General features: G+C 37.1%; 2 protein-coding genes across 2 annotated transcripts; both read left to right on the top strand.

Moving 5' to 3' along the window:
* Window positions 1-271: 271 nt before the first annotated feature.
* On the top strand, window positions 272-9273 carry LOC146471801 (zeta-sarcoglycan-like). The gene is made up of 6 exons (XM_085120352.1): window positions 272-418; window positions 2257-2473; window positions 5233-5337; window positions 5761-5968; window positions 6683-6879; window positions 7324-9273. Exons 2-6 carry the CDS (start codon window positions 2288-2290, stop codon window positions 7483-7485), a joined length of 858 nt encoding a protein of 285 aa, XP_084976478.1. The 5' UTR covers window positions 272-418; window positions 2257-2287; the 3' UTR covers window positions 7486-9273.
* Window positions 9274-11397: 2124 nt separating this feature from the next.
* LOC146471800 (dolichyl-diphosphooligosaccharide--protein glycosyltransferase subunit TUSC3-like) lies at window positions 11398-21368 on the top strand. The gene is made up of 11 exons (XM_085120836.1): window positions 11398-11507; window positions 13632-13801; window positions 14472-14589; window positions 14717-14799; window positions 14954-15011; window positions 15607-15747; window positions 16399-16488; window positions 17064-17127; window positions 19608-19682; window positions 20555-20645; window positions 21200-21368. Exons 1-11 carry the CDS (start codon window positions 11418-11420, stop codon window positions 21213-21215), a joined length of 996 nt encoding a protein of 331 aa, XP_084976962.1. The 5' UTR covers window positions 11398-11417; the 3' UTR covers window positions 21216-21368.
* Window positions 21369-22579: the final 1211 nt, after the last annotated feature.

Here is a 22579-nt window from a genome sequence, read left to right as displayed (position 1 = left end):
ATTTGTATTGAGGAGAGGGTGATTACACAATTGTCAGTTTTTCAGTCACCATTAACGAAAAAGAAGAATGATTTTTTGATTATGTACTGAACGTGATCTTGGCCCCCTCCCCTTCGTCTTCCTCTCTTTTTTAAAACTTCATCCCTGGTTTTGCAACGGAGCTATTCAATTTTCTGTATTAAACTTGTCACCGTGGGTATCAAAGTGAGCTATTTTGGGAAGGAAAGAAACCAAACAGATATGTTATGGAAATGAGCGCGAAAACCCATACAGCTTGGTAACCTCGCTTACAACTATTATTCTCGCGTCGTTTCGTTCCCTAACTGTGTTTACAGCTGAAAGTGGAGTAGTGTATCGTCTTCAAGCTCTCTCTTCACACTTTCAGAAAACAGGCTTTGGTTTAGAGAATTTCAATTAGGTAAGCAATTTAAATTTAACATTTTACGTAACGTTGTATTTTCCTGCGTTTAGAGAGAAAAAGAGTAATCAAATGCTTGTCATGGCAATTTCGTTCTCAGTCTGTGCACGCTCATTTCGGGCTTGAGTGATTTGGAATTACGCTTTTCTTGTGTAATGTGCTATGCTAACAGGTTAAATGGTTTGCTGTATTGTTAATTGATCTGCTGTGAGTTACAGAAGAAAATGAAGAACAAAGAACATTGGATGAATATCCTTCAAATGATCTGCTTTTTAAGATGTTAGGAAGTGTTAGGGTACTTCAGTGGAAATAACTAAACACTCGTGAAGAACTTTGAAAAACATAATAAGCTTTATGGTTACCTACGTCTGCCTAATAAAAATCAGTGTTTACAAAATCGAAATAATGGGAAATGAAGGCCGAAGTTGAATATTTGTTCCTGCAGAAAACCATTGTCGTGACTAAATGTTTGTAAGATTACCCCTCTTAAAATGAAATGTCGGATTCTTCTGCTCATATCATGATATTATGCTTAAGGGTGGTTGGAATTTATTCAGCGTTTACGCCCATTTGCCATAACGGCATGAAAACCCCATAGACTGCATTTGCATCTGTATAGGCTGAGCATATATACGGTTGGATTTCTCAGGAAAGTCTTACAAAAGCTTTTCGTGCTTTCGAAGTTTACGTGTATTAGGTGGTAAGCCTATCATGTTATCTATAATAGGACTACATAAGCTTATATATGTCGCAGTTAACTTTTCAAGCGTGCAGCCAAATGTGTGTTTTTTTACTTCGCTAGGATGGGTGGAATATTTTACTTAGAACTCAAGCAGTGTGCAAGATATAATTTCTGTTGAAGTATTTGATGTGATATGCATTTCAGCAGGTGTTTCATTTCACTTTTATAATTTTAAAAATGCCTGTTATCTGTCAATAATCACTGGGAATCGTTTTTGCTGCGGACAGTTGTTTATTGTTTGCAGCATATTTTGTTAATTAGTGCAAGAGGAATGGCAACTCAATTTTCCTGCTTTTGAAAGTGCTGATTGATGAATATTTAAACAGAACTAAGTGTAAAATTAATGTACTTGGGAAGGGGTTTAGCAACTATCTTCTTTCCAATTTTTTTAATTATCCAAGTTTTGTATGATTTTTTTTTCACCAAGTTAGGGATATTTCTTTGACTTGTTACCCTGTACATGATTTTTCTGGGAAAGCTTCTCCCCCAAAAAATATAATGGTCCATCGTAATGGATTCATGTTTCAATATTATTTTTGGGAGTGTTAATCCATGTAATTGATTTCTAATATTTTAAACAGAACTGTTTGGGCTATTTAGCAGATATTGAGTGAATGCTTACATGTACATGTCTATATTATAATAATGTACACATGGTGTAAAAGTTGTCAGTACTGTGTATGCCTTCAGATTTTTACTAAAATGTTTACTAAATTTTAGCTAAACTGTTTAGGCAACAAAATTTTAGTTAAATTTGATGTGTAAGGTTCTGTTAGTTATCAAGTTGATCTTTTTTCCAGAGTTTGATGGATCTGATCTTGTTTTGTGTTTCTCTGTTGTGTCTAAAGCTAAATGATGGTAGTTTTGAGCCCTTGAATGTATCTTTTGTTTCAAGTAAAGACTCTGTATATTAAATTTTGCTTAGATGGTCCTATTTTGCTGTCTCATGTTTTGCAAGATGTTTTTTCCCTTATCTATGAAGGGACTGAGACTTGAAATATTTAAATTTCCCAATGGTGTCTATGTTGGATTGATTTCACTGAAATTATCAAAACATTATACTCACAAAGACAAACTTGTTTTGTTTTGCCTGCAGTAGGTTTGGGAAAGTGCGCTAGTCAACCAAGATGCCAGCACAACCAACAGAGGAAATTGACTGGAATAGTCAGGATCCTGCAAGTGTCATTTATACGATTGGCATCTATGGATGGAGAAAGCGCTGCATCTACTTTGTTATTCTGCTGATTATGGTTGTGACCATAATTAATCTTTCTCTCGTCATTTGGGTCATGAGAGTTATGGACTTTAACCTGGTAAATATTACAACTAACTAATACATATATCTTATTCGATGGTTTTACATGTAATATGCGCGGATATTTTGCGAGTTGCGTAGTATACGAGCAATGAGCAAAATGTCCGCAGGCATTATGTGTAAAACCGTCGAATGAGATATTTATTATTCCACTACAAAAAGATTTTGTTCTTTTGGCTTTTTTTTTCTAGAAAGAGTGTTGAAATACACCCAGCATTATGTATCTTTCCATCAGCTTTGGCGCGTGCGAATGACATAAACAACACAGAAAGCCAGTGAAATGTCTTTGTCCGTATTCGCTCTGTTGTAAACCAGTCAAACCGGGACAGTACAGTGTATTATGGTCTTATGTTTTGCGTGTTCTCTTGACCTTATTTGGTGAAATGACATAATAGTGGAATAATTAATGTAATTATTAATGTGTATTGGACTAGTTAATGCATTAGAATGTACTCAGCTGGCATTTGAACTGCAATTATTTAGAAAGATAACTTCAATAAAGTTTCTAATTTGTGCAAATTTGTTAAGAAAAGCAAAGTAAGTCAAATTGACATAAACCAGGGGAAATGGAAGCAGTAGAGCTCAGCATAACTAAATTTGTACAATATAGGAATGTGTTCCAAGCCTTTAATAATTATTTGAGGCTTGGAATACACTCTGACTTTAATGTTACTCACTCTGACTTTAACTGTTTATTGTCATTCTTTAACCCATTGCAGCCCACGTGTTTTTGACATTTTCACAAATTAGCATATTGTTAATAATTAACCCAATGTGCAGTAAAAATTGACAACTTACTGGGTCAAAGAACCAGCACTCCTTTGGTCTAGAATAGCTAGAATTTCTAATTGTCGAATAAAATACCCTACCTGCGAATTAAAGATTACCCAAAAAACAAAGCTGAAGGTAAAAATTTCGAAAATTTGATGAAATTTGATCCTCGCGTCACATGGCAGTAATTTGATGCGCTCTCGAGGAGACGTGTTTGTTTACGCAAGATTAGGCAGTTATCACGTTTCATCAATGAAAATAGACAGAAAAACAGGCAATAAAGCTTTCCTAATTAAAACATTTATTCAAATAAGTCTTTGTATAGGTCTTAGAAGAAAACGCGTATAATTTTTGCCGCGAGGCGACCGACTCGCAAGCGATTTGAAGCAATTGCGAGTGAATTTTGAAGCGAATTTATCGACCCGTGCGGAGCACATTTTTCAAAACTTTTGCAAAAACTGTTCGGAATACGAAGAATCGATCAATTAGAATAGTATTTCAGTACAAATCCACAATCAAACCTGTAATTCTTTGTGAGTTGTATTGCGAGAAACGCTCTAACATCACCAAGAAAGTCCATGGCGAAAATAATGATTTGAGATGTCCGCCAGCTCGTCGCCTCGGTAAAACTACAAATTTTCCTCGAAGCATAATTTCTTCGCCATTAATGCTTGGATTTCCGCTGTTGAAACTGTCGAGTATTCCTTAGAAGTTCCTCTTTCGATTTACCGTTTCGAAAAGGTGTGTTTTCCTTCGGAAAATGCGAAATTGGCGTCTTGAATATTTAAGCGTAAAGCGCGTGGCCCGCCATTATCGATGAAATCTGATATTTTCGGAAGACAAAAACCTTTTTGTGTCTAGACCCCCCTAAGACCTAAAAATATATGCGCAGACGATAGATTCTGATTGGTCAGTCTTTTCTAAAGACAATTAGAACAATAGAGGACAAAATTATCCCTTCTAGGGGAGGCAGGAACCTAGCGCGGACGTGCGAATTTTATCGGCCGGTTTTGGGCGCCTCGGCCGTTAATGGGTTAATAATTAAATTAGGTAAGATACTTGAGTAAAGCCACACTTCAAGGCTACATGTAAGTGGCCCGTCTAGCCAGAGCTTAACCTGGTTTCTGTAGTATGAAGTAACTGTAGCTGTATGAGTATTGCTACTCCTTCCTGGATGGGATGTGAGTCCATTGTAGGGTTACACCCAGCATTATATTGCTGTATCCGTTTGTACACCTGGGTGAAGCAAGACAATGCGTAGTAAAGTTTGTTGTCTTAGGAACAACATTTCAATGCACAGACCAACTTGCAACTGAAAGTCTAATTCAAAGTCTGACATTAGCTAACCATAACACCATTGTCCCTCCACAATTATAGACCTTACATTTCCAAAATGGCTACCGTTTTAATATTGTTTTGTTCATATTCAAATTATCCCTTCTTGCCTTGTTCTTGAGATCAAAAATCAAGAGATTATTTTACCCTGAGCAAGGCAAGAAGGGCTAATTTGAATGCAAACAAAAGAATAGTAAAAAGGAAGCCGTTTTGGAATAAGGTTTATTCCTACTAGTAAAAGCATTATTTTAATGATTTTCCCTATATACATGCACATGTGGGAAAATCATTGGTGTAGAGAAGCAAAACTGATTCTGCTTAAGCTGTAGATGGCCCTTTGGGTAAAGATACAATGTATGTTCTGTCAAACCACACATGTGCATAAAATAGTAAATGTTGTAAAAATAATGAATTTTTTGAAGCAGTGTATTAGCCAAAATGTTTCCTCAGTTTTGAGGGCATCAAAAATCCTAAAATAATAGGCTCAGCAAGACGCCTTTTGAGCAAATGTCAGCAAGTTCTAGTATGCCAGTTACTCATAGGCAACCCAAGTAGCTACTGATACAAACATCCATTCTACACACCCTTACATTCTCCTTTGGATTTTATTGCTTTATGATGATAGTGTAAACTGTTTATTGTCATTATTAGGATGGTATGGGCAAACTAAGAATAACTGATCAAGGCCTAAAGCTCTATCATGGTGAAGCAGAGTTTGTCAATGAATTACGGGCAAACTTGATACGACCTAGCCAGGTAAGATGTGATTTATGGCATCTAATAACAAATTGATTAGCCAGGTGGCTTTTGATTTAAACATGCCTGGACACACACTGAATATTAAACAAAATTATACTCGTTATTCCTTTAAACTATATCACAAACTCATGTCTAGCAAGGTTCACAGCTGGACTCCGAGTCCATGTACAATTATATTGATGATACATAATTGCAGCATAACACTCAAATAAGTGGAAAAAAGTTTTTGTCTGAAGTTTATTATCCAAAAATAAGTCCAGACATTTCTTACATGTTGTTAAAGTAGTACTGCAAGATAGTGGTGGTATGTTTTGTGAGTTAAGAACCAATCAGATTGCTGATAAATGTGATGTCCTTTGATGATTATAAATGATTACCCGGCAATGTAACACATTCTTGTTCTTTCTTTTTTTATTTCAGAACTCTGAACTTACACTTCAATCCACAGCGAATGTGACAGTGAATGCTCGCTCAGCACAAGGGAGTATCACTGGCCAGCTGTTTATAGGCAATGATGAAGTTGTGGCAAGAAATCAAAGGTTCTACATAAAGACAGACCAAGGAAAAGAAATCTTGTATGCAGACAAAGATAAAATCTTTTTTGCAGCTGATAAACTGGAATTTTTAAGTAAGCACTAATTTTATCCCCTCGATACTTGGATAAAAGTTTCCGACATGTGTATTTTTGATAGACCATTGTAGTCCTCTTTTCTTATGACGTGAAACCTTTAATATTAGTTAAAAGGTTAGCAATAACACTATTTGCAGTTGGTGGACATTTTGAAATTTTAGATTAAGTTGAAAAACAAGTTCAGGTTGGAACAAATTTGGTATACTGAATTTAGCAAGAGTGTGAAGTTTCAGACAGATCTCAGTTGAACTTGTGGAAATATGAAAGTCATTTATTGTGTCTTTTGTAAAGAATGTATGGCATGCAGGCATCGTTAGCCGACTAGCCATACTTTCTTTGTAAGACTCATAAAAATGTTCAAGCTTTTGTATTTTCTTAGACTTTGAATCACATCTCTACAAAACTTCACATTTTTTTGCTAAATAATGATCGTGAAACATTTAATTGTTTGTCACTTAATCAATTCAAGAACATAAAATGAAATGCTGACAACAAATTTGGCCACTGTCCCTCCTTCATCACTGCTTATAACTGTATCCTGCAAGTGAGTTCATCAACACATCCTTGTGGAGTTCATTTCAGTGAATCAGTTGTAACAACCGAAAAAACTCAAGGGCTTTCAAGTTAGCTGGCATCTTAGTTGGGCATTTATCATACATTGTGTGTAATTTCCATGATAAATTACATGATAAAAATATGGTTCATTGTCAGGTCCGAATGGAGCTCATTTCAGTGGATCTGTTGAGACTCAAAACTTGAGGGCCCCACCCAAGAAGGACCTGAGATTGGCTTCCCTGACCCGGTCCCTACACATGGATGCTCCAGATGGGATGACGTTTAAATCTGCAGCAGGCAGTGTTGGCATCACAAGTCTTAAGGATGTCACAATCAAGTCCATTGATGGGAAGGTATGCTAACAATTCAAGCATGTTTACTATTAAAACATGGTAAATTAAAGTTACATGTACATGATCAGATTGCTACTGTCTAAAATATTCAAAGGAAAACAAGGAATTATTCAAGAAAACAGTAGTTTGGTATCACTGTATGACATCAAAAAGGTATCTGTTTGAGGTGAATCAAGCTTTCCCTTGTTTCATGGGCGTTGCATGGTGTCCCAAGTAAGGAAATGTCATTGGTTAAATTCAGCACTTTTTCTGTGAACCCATGACCTGCTTTGCCCTGCAGAAGACTTTGAGACTCTGAACAACAACAACAACAACCTTTACTTACTCATGGCTAATTTCCTCTGAGATGGCTTCATACAAAAAACATCAAATCATTTTAAAGCAATAAATTATTTTTTGGTTTTAGTAATTTTATTGACATTTTATTTTTGTTGTTGTCGGCAGGTTTTGCTTGATGGAGAAAAGATTTCTTTCAAAAATTTGAAAACAGCTACAGTAGCCAGTGGGTCACCAGATCCAAATGCCCGTGAAGTTTGTATTTGTGCCAGTGGTGCACTGTTTCTGGCACCGGCCAATAGCAGATGCCAAGTCAGTAGCCTTTGTTAATGTGATCAACAGGACTTGCAGGACTTGCCATCACCTCCAGTGCAATTACAGTTGTTTCTGTGATTACTACTGACATACGATGTCTCTTGATGTGACAGGTCTTCACTTTCATCTTCCTTCTTCATTCCAAATGGTGCATAAGGCGTCAACGTCCTGTTACCAACATTCCCGCTGTTGAGGGATGTCCTTGATATTCATTTAACTATTAATAACTAACTAAAGGTTTTCAGACTTTAGATAGTAAAAATCCCGGGAATCCAAGGTTTTTTTATACATCCTAATACCTTTTATTTTTGGAGGGTTTAGAATAACAACAGTGTGCACAATGGACTGCTAAAATTTTAGTAGGTGACATTTTTACGATTTTTGATGACCATTTTACTAAAATGTAAGAAAGTATAGAGCTTTTGCAGTTCACAAGCAGAGCTTTTCAGTTGTTTGCATTCGCAGTAAGGAAAGGCAAAATGTTTTTTCCTAAAATATAAGTTATTTCGTCTCTGTTGACTTTTGTGATACTTGAATCAATAATTAGTACATTGTACTACAAAAGATTTTGTAAGGAACTTATTGCATGCCATTTTGGCACCTAGTTTGTACCGTAACTGTTGTTGATAGCCTTCACAATTTGTATGAGAGGAGGCTGAGAAACTATGTTATTTATGCAATGGAGTAGAAGAGGTGTTTTCTATTCTTATGTATCAATTTTTGACCAAACAAAAGTGATTGTTTTATTGCATGTGGCAAGATAAATATTTGGAGGAGTTTGAAAAACCTGAAACATTTTTACAGCCTGTTTTGTTCTGTTATAGTTGAATTGAAAGTAGTTCGGTGACACTGGTATCAATAATAATTTAATTAATACATAAGAAAGAGGAACTGCCAACACATTTTAGCTGTGTTAAATTATTTTTCTTTTATGTTGCTGGTAGTTTGATGTTAGTAATTTTAAAGCAGTTTTGTTTGTTGGTTTGTTTGAGCAGAGTATCACGTAAAATCAATTTGGCTAAAGCAGCTGATTTCTTGTAAATTCAATTTAATCTGGTTTGTACAACAAACTCTAAAATAGTTTATAGATTTCAGTTTTATAGTAGACCCTTTAAAGGAAACTTCCACTCTCAAAACATATTAACATTAAATTGTTGAAAACACAATCTACTTTGAAATTTTGTTGGAAAACATGGAAATAATATCTTAGTGTCAGACAAAACATGATTTGATTATCGCCCATTTTCGCTTTTAAATTTCCCCGGCGCCGCCATCTTGGATTTCATGACGTAATATGGTTGCTGAATAACAAAAGTGGCAACCATTACACGTCATAAAATTGAAAATGGCTGCGCCCAGGAAATTTAAAAGCGAAACTATTTGATAATCATATATAATTTTTAGCACACTTGAATGTCATTTCTACGTTTTAGACTACAATTTAGAATTTAGACACTATTTCCAACACTGAACTGTCAATTTGTTACCAGAGTGGAGGTTCCCTTCAAGCCCCAGTAATGATCAACATCTAATTTCTCCTTACAGTATGACACTACTTGATCAAACAGACATGTTATGAGAATAAGGCTAGTTGCAAGTTTTCTTTGACAAGTTTTTTGGCTTGCTCGTATGTTAAGCTTAGAGTGAACAAGTTTTCTTTGAACTTGTTCAAAAACCAAAACCTTTTTTTTTTTTTTCAAAAACTGAAATACCAGTTTTTGAACAAGGGGACTTGTCAAGGAAAAAAAACGTAACGCACCTTGTCAAGAATATAAAACTTGGAATAAAATTAATGCGGTGACTGTATCAAAAAAATTATATTTTTTTCAGCCCGGTAAATAAAATGAGAATGACATGTTATTCATTCAGTGACACAGGCATACTCAAAAAAAGGAAGTCCGAGTTCCCCTAACACGAGTCGAACCTAAGACCTTCCAATTGAAGGGTTTTATGCAAAACTATCGTAAGTGACGATTTTGGCATTTTTTTTTAAATGTCATCCAAATGAGCTGAATTTTTGCATGTGGTCTTTGATTTAATAGAAAAACATTGCCCTGTATTTTTTTTCGCAGATTTCTACTTCATTTTGAAGAAAAACCTTAAGCAAAAAACGGGTCGGCGTTCTTTGCATTCTTTTATTCAAAGCGGAAACAAAAGAAACCGATAAGTTCTTTGTTTCGTAAAATCAACCGTTTGGATGCTCTACCACTGAGCTTTTGGAGATGCATGGGAGCTAGAACATTGCACTTGGTCCTTCTGATTAATATGCTGCGTGCTACTATGTGACATAATATTGCACAATGGAATAAATGCAACACTGTATTTTATAAAACTTGACAAATACAGACCTGTCAAAGAAAACTTGCTCATGGCGATTAGAGAGAACACAAATTAGAAAGGAAAAACTTCTGAGTTCCTGTTGGATCAAAACATACTGATCAGGTGCAGGTTAGATCATGGGCAAAGTATGAATACAGTGATGGCATTGTAAAGATTGAATTTGTGTAACTATGGGATTTGATGAATTGTTTGGAAAGAGCACCAAGTTGCTAGAGATAGGCTCCTTATGGCAATGCTGGGTGCAGATCTGGCCACTTTTTAAGTCCTCTTTTCACTATTCAAATGTCTCTACTTTTTGTCAGTTTTAAACTGAAGGGACTGCATAAAGTTGGAGAGATTTGTGGGGAAAAATTGGGAATCAAAAGAATCTGAAGTGACCACATCTCAGCTGCAAATTCCTTTAACAAGCTAGTTTTTGGCCAATGGACATTTTACAACCCTCAGCACAAATACCTTTTTTTGTTAAGTTAGCAAATCCCCTATTTTTTAAAAGTATTTTTTTGTGTGTGAAGTCATAATTTGCCATTCTATGACCTTGCTTGCAGCCATCATCCTCCCAGTAGTTCAGTGTTTAAAGCATCCTTTTAGTGAGTGGAAGGCCCTTCATTTTTGGATTGTGCACCTTACAAATACAACAAAGAATTGTTATGACTTGAAGAAATAAACTAGTAAATATTTTGGTACCTTTGACTTTCACTCTGCTATAATTACAGAATAGTTATTCCATGGAGGAAATCCTAGGACCTGAGGTAACAGTTGACACCCCTTGTGTGAGACTCAAAACAGGTCAAACCCAAATCTGTTGGGGTGGGATCAGCCTGCACCACAGATAGCGTTTATTGCTATGCGTAGTGCTTGCTAGGTGGGGCACACTTCATAGTGGTCTCCCACTTATATTTGATATTTGGTAAAAAGTGGAAACAATAGCAATCTTTCTTTACCAGTATGCCAACAAGAGCGTTATAGTGTGTAAAGAAGAGGCTCGGGATGATTAGGATGAAAAATTGTTTTGTTTATGAAAAAATAATCTTACAGTGCAACGAACTCAACCGGGGGCACCCAACATTGATCAGCCAATCACAGGTCATGTTTCCAACAAAGGAGTCTGGCTTTGGTAGCTTGTAAACCAATCAAAGATGAGAACATTTCTTTAAATTTCAAAGTGTCGGTTTTTCCGATGGCCCCGGTTGAGTTTGTTGCACTGTAAAAAAGAGAGCAAGGCTGATAAGATTGGCCTAAACAAATCATAGTATCCTTTTTTGTAGGTAGTGCACTATACTTGAGTGCTCTACCCACAAGCATGTAAAAGTGGGTGTCCGTCCGTAGACAAGCAGGTCCGCAGCGCGTGCACAGCACTCCCAACAGCTACGCAATGCGTACCTATTTTTTAGAAAGCAGATACATATAAAAAAGATTGTTAATAAACTGTTCTTGTCCATACTGCAAGCTATTGTGACTATTATCTTTGTCATTGTACCCAAATTATACTATCTAAATCTCGTATCCTAACACGGGCAAGTCTTTGACTCATCCTACCCCACCCCTGAAGATATTTATTTTCAGACGTTGTGGATAGGGTCTGGGTACTAGTAGTTTTAAGTACCAACATGGCGGCTCGCGGTTGGCTGTTGTCTTTTATAGTTCTTGGTTTGTGCTTCCTTCATGTCTGCTATGGAAAGAAAAAAGTCACAAAGGAGGTATGGGATTAAATTTTCAGTTAGTTTCGAAATGTATGTTTTTGAGAAATGATTATTTTGTCGAAATGTCAGCAATGGCGTCTCGCGATGAAGCTAGAGCGAAATCCACTCAGATTTTCATAAGTTTGACAAGGTCCAAATGCACTGTTGATAGGAGGCTATGAACTTAGCTTTCTTTTTTTTGCAGTGATATTACTAACGCTCAATTTCAAATTGTGATTGAGTGCTTTGTTACATTGTTCTGCTATTTCTTTCAGAAATATAAGCTTACTTGTGTCAGCTGCAATTTGTGCATAATTTTCCGATTTCTTCCTTTCATATGGCTTTCTTTGTATCATCATGATTAGCTTAAAATCATAATGAAGCATTATTATTTGTTACGTAGTAAAATGTTGCGAGACAAATCATGAAAGCAATTTTTTTCCTATTGTCTGTTGATGCTCAAAGAAACTGACATACATGTACTGTTCTAGCCTGCGTAGCTGGCGGTTTTTATGGGTGGGCTCACTGGAAAGCCGGGCACGAGGGCCAAAACGAGTGGCGAAGCCGCCGGGAAATGGGGCGAGGGCAACGAGAAACGGCCTGCCCGGATTCGGGGCATTTTTGAGTAGTCCGTACGCTGGCATACGGACCATTTTCATTGGATGAGATTCTACAAACGTCAATCAAATGTTTTATTAATCTCCCATGAGAAAGTTCTGTTTATACGGCTCTAAGGATTTAATATCGAAAAGCAAAATGACAGAAGAAGCATTATTTAAGCTTTATCGAACCGTAATATTCGACGGCAAACCCTCAATCTCACAGCATTGAAAGAAGACAGCGAACTTCATCGAGCAGAGTATTTGATCCGAAACATGGGTATAAATTTCGAAAAAAGAGCGCGTATTCTGAGAGGATACCGAGATCTCTATCATTTCCAAAGAATCGGCAACTGAAGAGATCAATCCACAAGATTTGGATCGAAACTGCGGTCTTGCCTGACCAAAGCCTAAAATGCCACAGAATCAACAAACAGCCAAAGGACTCGTAGCAGGCCCTGGCCATAGCAACACAGAAGAATTGCCTAATAATTCTATAGCGTAATCAAAGCACAGGAGGAAAATACTAAGCTCCCCCGCCCGCAACACAAACCTCACAGTTACAGAGCAGAGCAGAGCGATAATAAAAACACAGCCGTGACTACAGCGGCCTTTAGCCCTCAATTTAACGCATTGCATAGCTTTCAAAGAAGCTACTTTGCTAGAGAAAGGATCAAGAGAAAAACAACCGTGACAATTAAGAAACACAACATCTTGCCACAAAAGCAAATAGCCGGGCCCGGCAATACAAAGGTTGCAAGATAATCATAACTACACAGTTAAAATCCTATCCCTAAAATTATAAAATGAGATAGGTATACTGTCACTGCTGGCGAGAGCACAATCTTTAGTTATCATTGACACTTGTTGTAGAACTGGAAAGCTTTCCTCCCTTGACAGGCTTTTTCGGAGTGTCGGCCTTTGCCGCCATCGCAAAAAACACATCGAATTTCCAGGATATGTTTTGATAGCCAGCCGAGAAGGTTTCATTTTACCATCTGCCATCTGATTGGTGGGGTTAATTGGATATCGACAGGTTGTCAAATATGTAAATTTTGAGGGCGGCAAACGAAAATGACTGGAATCCGGGGAGGCTCGTTGACGCGGCTTCGCCGCAACTGTCGTGGTTCTCTCCCCATTTCACCCGCAGCTGCACCACTCGTTTTGTCCCGGCTTTCATTTATTTATTTATTTATTTATTTATTTATTTATTTGACTTCGCCTTTCAAACTCAAAACTATAAACAGAACATAACAACGTGAAACAGAAAATAAACGATTACTGTGTTAAGGCAGGGTGACCACAACAGCTAGTGCCAATTACTGTGGGCCCAAGATTTACAAAGTTCTAAAACACTCGAATGAGTTAGTAAAATATTGTAAACTAATAACAACACGAAATAGGTTCTAAAAGGTTGCGTGGCATATTACATTTTAAACAGCAAAACCGCCAGCTACGCAGGCTAGTACTGTTCGGTCTCCTAAGTGCACAATGTTGGCATGTCTAAAATACTTTATTGTCACTGTGTTATTTGATTTTCCAGTCATTGCTAGATACCCGGGTAAAACAACTGATGGACTGGAATCAAAGAAAAGCTGTCATAAGATTGAATGGTGATAAATATAGAACCTATCTGAGAGCATCACCAAGGAATTATTCAGTTATTCTCATGCTCACAGCTCTTGCACCACACAGGCAATGTACCATTTGCAGGTGAGAAAAGTTTTGAGTTGAACTGTCCTTATTTTAAAATTTAAGTTCTAAGCCATGCTTTTCTGGCTCACATTTGTATATACTATGCAGGGAAAATCTAGCCTCTTCCCATACCACAAACTAAACCCTATTGTTAATTAATATATTTTGACCCAAGAGAAGCATGGATGTCATAAGCACCTGGCTTCCAGTTCAGGGGCCAGTTGTTCAAAGCTCAATTAAACTAATCCTGGATTAACGCAAACTTTGATTCTAGTTTAATGACTAATCATTAAAGGTTCTGCCAAAGATTTTTATCCCTCAGTTTTGATTTAGACTTGTCTTTAGCATGAGCTTAAAATTAGCTTTCAGAAACCACTTTTCATAAGCCAGATGAAAACCTGGGTTAAACTTTTAATTGTGGACTAGCGTTAATTGGCTTTCGAACAACAAAACCAACCTTGTAAATGTATTATGTGTGTAAAGTAAGTGTGACAAGCTAAACAAAATTAGTTTTTTTTTTTCTTAAAAAAAACACCCCTCACCTCACTGAATAAAACTTTTCACATTCCTGTGCATGTACCATTACTTTCAGTTGATACTGCCAGTTGTTCCTGCTTTACAAAGCATTACTATGTTACATTACTAGGTTTCACTGTTAGTAACACATGTCAATCTTTTTTGTTAACAGAGAAGCTAACAATGAGTTCACAATCCTTGCTAACTCCTGGCGATACTCTCAACAGTACTCCAACAAAGTGTTTTTTGCCGTGGTTGACTTTGACGAGGGTCCGGATGTTTTTAGTGCGGTGAGATGCTTGTAACGCTTGGTAAAAGCAAATCTTCATGTAACTCATTTGCTTCAAGACTCCAATGGTTTAACGTCTTTGAAACTGACATTTTGAATTTTTCACTGCTTTTTTTTTTTTTTTACAGTTACGATTAAACTCTGCACCGATGTTTATGCATTTTCCACCCAAAGGAAAACCCAAAAAGGCAGACACATATGATATACAAAGGTACTGAACTTTAATGGGATGTAATATGAACTGATACTGACTTTATCTTGTGATTGCTGAGTGTTTTTTAGTTTACAGGTTGACTGGCCTGGTTCAGACAATATTTCTGATAATTGGTACATGTGCACAGTTAATGCTGGGCTTTTCTTTATAGAATGGGATTCTCTGCTGAGCAGTTGGCAAAATGGGTGGCTGAGCGGACTGATGTTCATGTAAGTATTTTGTATAATAATTATTTATATTTAACAATTATTCACCGAAGTGGAGGTGAATAGTGATGGATATAAATATCCATCACTTTCACTGACATTGTAATTTAAATGCTTGGCAGTTTTCGTAAACAAGGGATTGTATTTTCATTTTTCGCCTCAGAATATGAGGTTGAAAAGATTAGTCAACTTACCATTTAATGCCGTCAAACCCAACTTTGTTGCCATTGATTATTTTTTTAACAGCTGCCTTGTTTATTGAAATAATTTCCTCTTAAGTAACCCTGGCGAAACGGGAAGCCATCTTGTTTCTCTTCAGCCGCTCAAAGGTGAATAGTACTTGCCTAATCACCTCGGAGCTAGCCAATTAGCATGCACGAAAAGTACTATTCACTTGTGTTGTATATACTACATATTATTTGGCCAAGCCCAAAAGCGGAGCTATCTAATTTTGCACTAATTTTGCACTAATAAAAATATATTTGACATTTTTTGTCATAATTTTCAAACATTTGTATTCTGAATAACCCAGTGAAGTATGTTTAATGCAGCTGTCTTCTCGTTCAATTTAACTTTCCCGACTGCATTTGTTGGTTAGGTACGAGTTTTCCGACCTCCCAACTACATGGGTGCTGTGGTGATGGGCTTGCTGGTTATCCTGATTGGAGGACTGTTGTACATACGCCGTAAAAACTTGGAATTCCTGTATAACAGGACATACTGGGCAATTGGAGCACTGGTGTGTATGATCAATTATAATGAATTTTAATACTTAGTAATAATTACTAAATATCCTCTACCCTCAACGGCCATATCAGAGACATTAAGAACAAAGCAGCACATAATTTGCAAATGGACCACAATAGATTAAAAATCCTAAGTGCTAGGACGTACACCAGTTGGCTGTTTAGAAGTGTAACCAAGAATGTGAAGTTGCATCTAATGATCAGAAACAAATCCAGCCAAAAGTCAGAGCAGGACTATCCTATCACTGGACCACGTGCCTCTAAATACTATTACTCCACCTTTCAATAACAAGAAAAGTATGAACTTCAAGGCCCAACTTATGATTTGTTTTTTTGCTGCTGTTAATCTTAAATATATTCACTGTCATGGACTGTGAAAAGAAGAAATGAACAAAATGGAACAGAATTGTTAATCACAGCATAAGAATGTGACCTTTTGACCCTGTTAAGTTAAACATCTTTGTTTTCAAGTGCATCTGCTAATAACAGTGATTGATGGCAGTGGGAATTGTAAGCAAAGGTTAAGCCTTGAACTTCAGAGCTGTTGAATGTGTTATGGAAAGTTACAGTTAAGGTGTTTTGTTATGTTGTATGCAGTGGAATGGGCAGCACGTTGTTGTTATTTAATGTTGATGTATTTGCAGTGTGTAGTATTTGCCATGACATCTGGGCAGATGTGGAATCACATTCGCGGACCCCCATATGCTCACAGGAACCCACAAACAGGACAAGTGGTAAATAACTGCAATACAGTGGAACCTCTAGTTTGGGACTCCTCATTTACAAGGGTTTTGTGGAAACATTTTCATATGATCTTTGTATCAATGACCTCTATTAAGGTGGCAGGGACAGTTTTTGAACACCTCAGATGCTATTGATGCTGTCTTTAAGGGGACAACCAGGCAATGACTTCCTGTTACATGACCAACCACCAACGAGGATTGATAAGATTGTTTTACTCTTATCACAAGTGATGACAGCTTTCAAAGCTTGACCTTTTACTGTATTCTAATAAATAAGGGACAATTAAAGTATGATGTACAATCCTAGTCAAGAAAACAGGCTTCTTGTTTAGGTAGTTAATTATGAACTAAATTGACCCAACCTCTTTTCACGGACACCTCTATCAAGGGGATACTACACTTTTTCCCAAGGGTGCTCCCAAAATTGAGGTTCCATTGAATGCAATCTTTGCTTATAGTATGCCAACTTTACAACATGCAAAATTCTAACCTAATTTTTTAGGCTCATCTAGAACAGTGGTACTGTACACTAAAAACTAAACATTGTTCTTATATTTTTATTTCAGAGTTATATTCATGGGAGCAGCCAGGCTCAGTTTGTGGCTGAAACTCACATTGTCATTGTTCTGAGTATCCTTTTACTGTAGCAAACCTCTTTTATGTCTTGCACAGAGAGGGAGCATGGCTTTGGTTCTCCAGTGGCTAAAATGTTAGGATTTTCAATCTGATTGTCGAAACATTCCAAACAAGAGACAGAGAATGTTTTATGGTCTCCCCTAGGTCCCTCATGCAAAAATGGCTGACATTTTAAGATTTGAACTTATTGGACAGGATTGTTCATCTAATGTAGGTTTTGATAAAAAACGATCTAGAGAAACATTTCAACAAGAAAATTAACGATAGTAAAACAGCATGACGTTTCGACAACTTCATATCGTCATTGTCAAGTGAGTAAAATGGAAATACAGTAACGGAAAGACATGTTTATAGGTATTGCTTTCGTGCTAATTTATTTTCTCACTTTCAATACCTATAAATATGTCTTTCCGTTATTTCCATTGTACTCATTTGACAATGACGATATGAAGTCGTCGAAACGTCATGCTGTTTTACTATCGTTAATTTTCTTGTTGAAATGTAGGTTTTGCTTTATTAAAAGTTCTTCAGAAGATTGGCTGAGGATTTCTGAAAATTTTGCGACCTGTATCCAATCCTTGCTATTAGGGGTTAAAGATTGTCAAAGACTCCTTCAGGTAATGAAAATTGCAACTGTTAAACACGGAGCGATCCTATAAGACCAGGCTGAACGGTTCAGACTGTCAATCAAAAATCCCAAACGCGCGTATCGGATTGGTTGATTGCCAAAGGTCTTATTTTAGCACGTTCAAGTTCCCGCAACTTCGATTCGAAAGGACGTGGCGAGTTGGCGGAAAAGCTGTTTTAGTTCGAATTATTTTGTTCAAAATCAATCCAACGAATATGGCTACAGGAGAAGAATTTAGAAAGTTAAGTTATCCGTCTATTTTGGGATCGGTTCATTTATCGGCTGGTAAAATCTTATCCTTTCGAGATATTTCCGAAATGATTAGGATAAAGTTCGTAAACAAACTCTGTCTCGAAATAAGTTTTTCTTCTGAAACCGGCTTCCGAGATGGAATCGCTTCCATCCTTTGTGTCGTTTAGTGGGGAGAGCTAAGTAAAGACACAAAGTCGCGGAAGCGAAGCCTAGAAGAAAGCGGCGAGCGATCGCACGCAAGACGACGGAGCTGGTAATCTTTTGGAAGTCGGCCTCTATATTGCTTACTGTATAATTAAACTTAGTAAACTTAATAAATTTAGTACTGGCTAATTTTAATACTGATGTGAGAGCCATTGCCATTATCATTTCATCCATAAGATACATGAGAGCAACAACAGGTCGTGTTTGTTTATATCTTTGGTGATTTTTCGAATTGGCAAATTAATATGCAAATATGCATGATCAGGTACGAAATGTGTTTGGATGTTTTTATTTTTGACTTGTGCATAGAAGTTTAGAATTTATTACTGCCACTTCCAGCGGATTAGTAGAGTTAGTTTTCACGTACGTGATCGATAGATACACAAGCGGTAATTAACTTGAACCCAACATGACGACTCGAGCGGCCGTTTAGCGGAAAACATCTGCCAAATTTTGAAAATCCCGCCAGTTTTGGTGAACGACACAGACTCATTTTGCCCGGGGGAGGGGGACTCCCATATGAAAACAGACGGGGATGCTCGTCGTCTCGCTTAGGGGTGTAAATTTTGGATTTTGGTCTCGCTTAGGGTGTTCCGGGCGAAGCGCCAATATTTTAAGCCGCCAAGGTCTCGTTTAGGGTTCCGTTAAGAAACACAGAATTACGCGAAGAGAAACAGAAGTCAAGTTTTCTTTTTAACTTGTTTTGTTTATCGCATTAGGGGCCAAAATTTGCTTAAGCCACGCCCAGATTGGTCTCCTTTAGGGGTCACAAAAAGCTTGAGCCACGCCCAGATGGTCTCCTTTAGGGGTTTAATTCAAAATTTCCGACGTACATCCCCGTCTGTTCCATATGGGAGTCCCCCCCCCCCCCCGGGTCATTTTGGTTATCGGCATGTTCAGATGGAGGGACACAGATGTCCAGTTCGTCGCAGGCTTCAGTTTATAATGGTGTCGATCTCTGTACTGTGTATTTGGTAGAAGGATTTCGAATTTCGAGGTAATTTTCGTATAATCTTTTAATTGCGGCAACGAAACTTGATTATTGACATTATTATCGTTAATCTCGCTAATTTCTGGTGTTTTACAAGATATATAGTTAGCGTTTAGCTTATTTTTATTGATAAATCGATTTCCTCTTCGATTTTACAAACGATAGTTCTTCTCTCTTTTTTCCTCGACCGTTACCGCGACGTCATCCACCATTATACTGATCCGTTTGGAAGCCAACAAAGCGCTTCAAAGGGGGTGTGTCCTTCCCTTTTATAGGATCGCTCCGTGTTTAAGCAACCAATCAGAGTACTTCAAGAGGCATTGTGAATTACTTTTGTCTGTCATGAATTATTCCTCTTTTAACAGTGTAATTATGTTGACTCCTTGATTTTTACCAAAGATGCTCTTTATGTGGCTGGCATGATTCTTCTTAACGAGAAGGCACTTGAAGTCAAGGAAGTGGGCAAACGTAGATGTATGTTTACTTGAGAATTCTCCATCTTGTCATGCTCACTGTGTTCATTAGACAAGTCACATATTGGCTGATGAAGATACTCCTGAAACGTGGAAAGGAGACTGCCTACAGCCTGTCAGACATGAAGCGCTTGATTGGTCAATCAATTTAGAATCCCATTGACACTACATTTTTTTTTTCTTGGGGGGGGGGGGGGGGTGGCACAAATCGTTGCCTAGTGTAACATGCCCTGAAACTAACATGTCTCGCAATTTTTTTGTTGTCACAATCGTCCAAGGAGTAGAAGTCGTTCTACTTCCTGCAATGGTGACTGCAACAAAAACGTTGCAAGGCACGTTTATTTTTAGGGCACGTTACACTTGGCAACGAAATTAGGAGACAAGTTGCAAGAAAAATTGCCTTGGGTAACAGCGCCTTTTTTTGGAGTAAACTGCTTTAGCTGCATCACACCTCCGGTGGTGACTTTTTAATTTGTCAGGATATTTACCACCAGTTGGGATAGAGAAATTTACAAGACTTAGCAGACTTCAATTCCCCAGTTTTAAACCAATTTTCATGGACCATGCATATGATCATCCTCTTGCAGAAAAGCTGCACGAATCAATTGATTCACACAATCATGTATATCTTGTGGTAGTAAAAAAATACCTTTTCCAAACTTTGAGCTAAAATTTAGAGTACTCTTAGACATTAAATGCCCTTGAAAAAACAATATTTTTCCCTAATGTATAAGCCGTGTAAATACAACTTTGGAACTTCGTTTGGCTTCACTTTGTAAAGCATTGTCATTTGCCAATGTGGAACCTTGTATTTAGTTTCCTGTAATCTACACTAACTTGTGTTTGATTGAATGTGTTTTCCTTTTGTTGTAGTTGTTGTGATGGTTGGTTTGGGTCTGGTAGTGCTGTTCTTCAGCTTGTTGTTATCTGTGTTTCGCTCCAAGTACCATGGATATCCATACAGGTAATGATATCTTCACAACTCATATGATTTATGTTTCTGTGAAATTTTGTTTATCGAAGCCTAGAAAATATTACTCAACATCAAATTCACAACGAACATAGTGACCTACTCACTGGGTCTTCAGACGAAACTAGTTTTGTAAATTGTGTGTTGAAGGTTAATGCAAATGAGGTTTTTCTGATCAAGATGATTTTATGTTTCTTTTCAATGCATTTTTTATGATCTGTGGGAAATAAGAAGTATCAGAATTATACTGCGTGATACATTGCAGTACTGAAATTTTCATGCAAATGTCCCCAAACTTTGACAATTCCAATCCTGATAACATGAAAGAACATAAATAGTCTTGCGTTGAGTTTCAAATGATATGTACATGTAATATGTTGCTATGTTGATAATAGTTTTTTTGTGCGTGTTTGCGAAATCCAGTTGTGGTTTTTCAATAACAAAGTCCTTGCAATCATGTAATTGAAAAAAAACATATTTCAAAACCCGTAGTTCTGCATTCTGAAGTTTTTTAATTGGTCCCCTTTTCGTTTGCTTTCGTTTTCCAGTTTTCTCATCAAGTGATGCTCATGCATATTGGCAAAGATATTTCCACAGGGCCAGAAGACTTAACATTTTCTCTCTAAACGAATTGACTTGTAGAAACATTAAAAAACTGTGTTCTTGTTTATTTATATATGTAGTCTTGCACTTTGAAATTAAAATTTGATTCCTGTGTCTGACTGCTGCCTTGCATTGTTGGGTTACTGACAGGGAAGAATGCAACATATATTTGCATAGATTAGTTTCTGTTACCATAGTCTACCGAAGATGGCATCATTTGACTAAAACAACCAGAATTCATTTTCCTTTTCAAATTCAAATTTTGTTATCCCAACAAAGCGCAAAAAACAATAGCTCTAATTATTTGGAGTCAAATGACACCATTGTGAAAATGTACTTTTGACCTGAAAACCAAAGGTTTTATTTGCATTCATTTACCAACACTCTGATCAAATATACGTATGAAATATATTTAACGCGCCAAAGTATTTGTTTAACCATCTATTAGTATGTTAATTTTCAGCTCTAGCCTATATTTAAATATCCGCGTTCATAAACTGATTTTCTCTTATGAAATAAATTTGATGGTATGTTTCCAGCCTGGTGAATGAATGAGAATGATGTATTATTCTAGAAAATGATTCACCAGGCTGGAAATATACTATCACATTTATTTCATATACCACACGTTCTACGTTCAAATCCTATCAGTATGCAGGATGGTTGTCCCATGAACCTAGCCTTAGCTTCTACCAGTCTCCTGTAGCTCAGTGGTAGAGCATCCGAACTAGTAATCGGAAGGTCTTAGGTTCGACTCCTGATAGGAGCACTGGGATTTCTTTTTTCCGAATATGTCTGTGCCACTTTCTAGGATAATATATCATTCTGATTTTCTCTTGATAATGGAGTCAAGATGATTCCAAAACGTCGAGCCCTAAATCTCTCTATAATTTGCGCAAAACAAGAAATAAACCAAGCATTAGCTCACCCTGGGGTCAGCTCCTCTTTAGTTTCAATTTCTTGAATTTTCAGCAAAACTTCTCTGTTGCTTTGTTAAGTTCAGCCCTTAATAGCCTTTTAATATTAGAGTTAATTTGGAGACATTTCGATTCTAAGACCAAATCGGCACGTTCACTCTTTTTCCAGTGAGCGCTTCAGTTAATCTGCATACTTTGTGAGATCAGCTACGCAATCGTAACTCAAAGATAGCTCAAGTCCACCTTTGTTGCGTAGTTGCCTCCTTGTAGAAGTCATCCTTTAATGTGGATTGGACAAGTTGTCTCACGAAAATATATAGTTGAAAGAGGACACCTTTTTAGGCATCGTGCTGTAAAATGGCGAAACCTAGTGGTCCCCAGGAACGTGTACAATTTTAAACCTTGAGG

Source organism: Pavona decussata, unplaced genomic scaffold (genome assembly GCF_977016875.1).
Source record: "Pavona decussata unplaced genomic scaffold, jaPavDecu1.1 SCAFFOLD_102, whole genome shotgun sequence".
NCBI classification, from domain to species: Eukaryota; Metazoa; Cnidaria; class Anthozoa; order Scleractinia; family Agariciidae; genus Pavona; species Pavona decussata.
Note: the sequence above shows the minus strand (reverse complement) of the source record. Positions and strands in the feature narration are given on the sequence as shown.

Coding starts and splice junctions, on each gene's coding strand:
- LOC146471801 (XM_085120352.1), top strand. CDS start 2,288: ATGCCAGCACAACCAACAGAGGAAATTGACTGGAATAGTCAGGATCCT. Junction 5,338..5,760: donor ACTTGATACGACCTAGCCAG/GTAAGATGTGAT, acceptor TTTTTATTTCAG/AACTCTGAACTTACACTTCA. Junction 6,880..7,323: donor TCAAGTCCATTGATGGGAAG/GTATGCTAACAA, acceptor TGTTGTCGGCAG/GTTTTGCTTGATGGAGAAAA.
- LOC146471800 (XM_085120836.1), top strand. CDS start 11,418: ATGGCGGCTCGCGGTTGGCTGTTGTCTTTTATAGTTCTTGGTTTGTGC. Junction 14,590..14,716: donor GTCCGGATGTTTTTAGTGCG/GTGAGATGCTTG, acceptor TTTTTTTTACAG/TTACGATTAAACTCTGCACC. Junction 16,489..17,063: donor ACCCACAAACAGGACAAGTG/GTAAATAACTGC, acceptor TTTTTATTTCAG/AGTTATATTCATGGGAGCAG.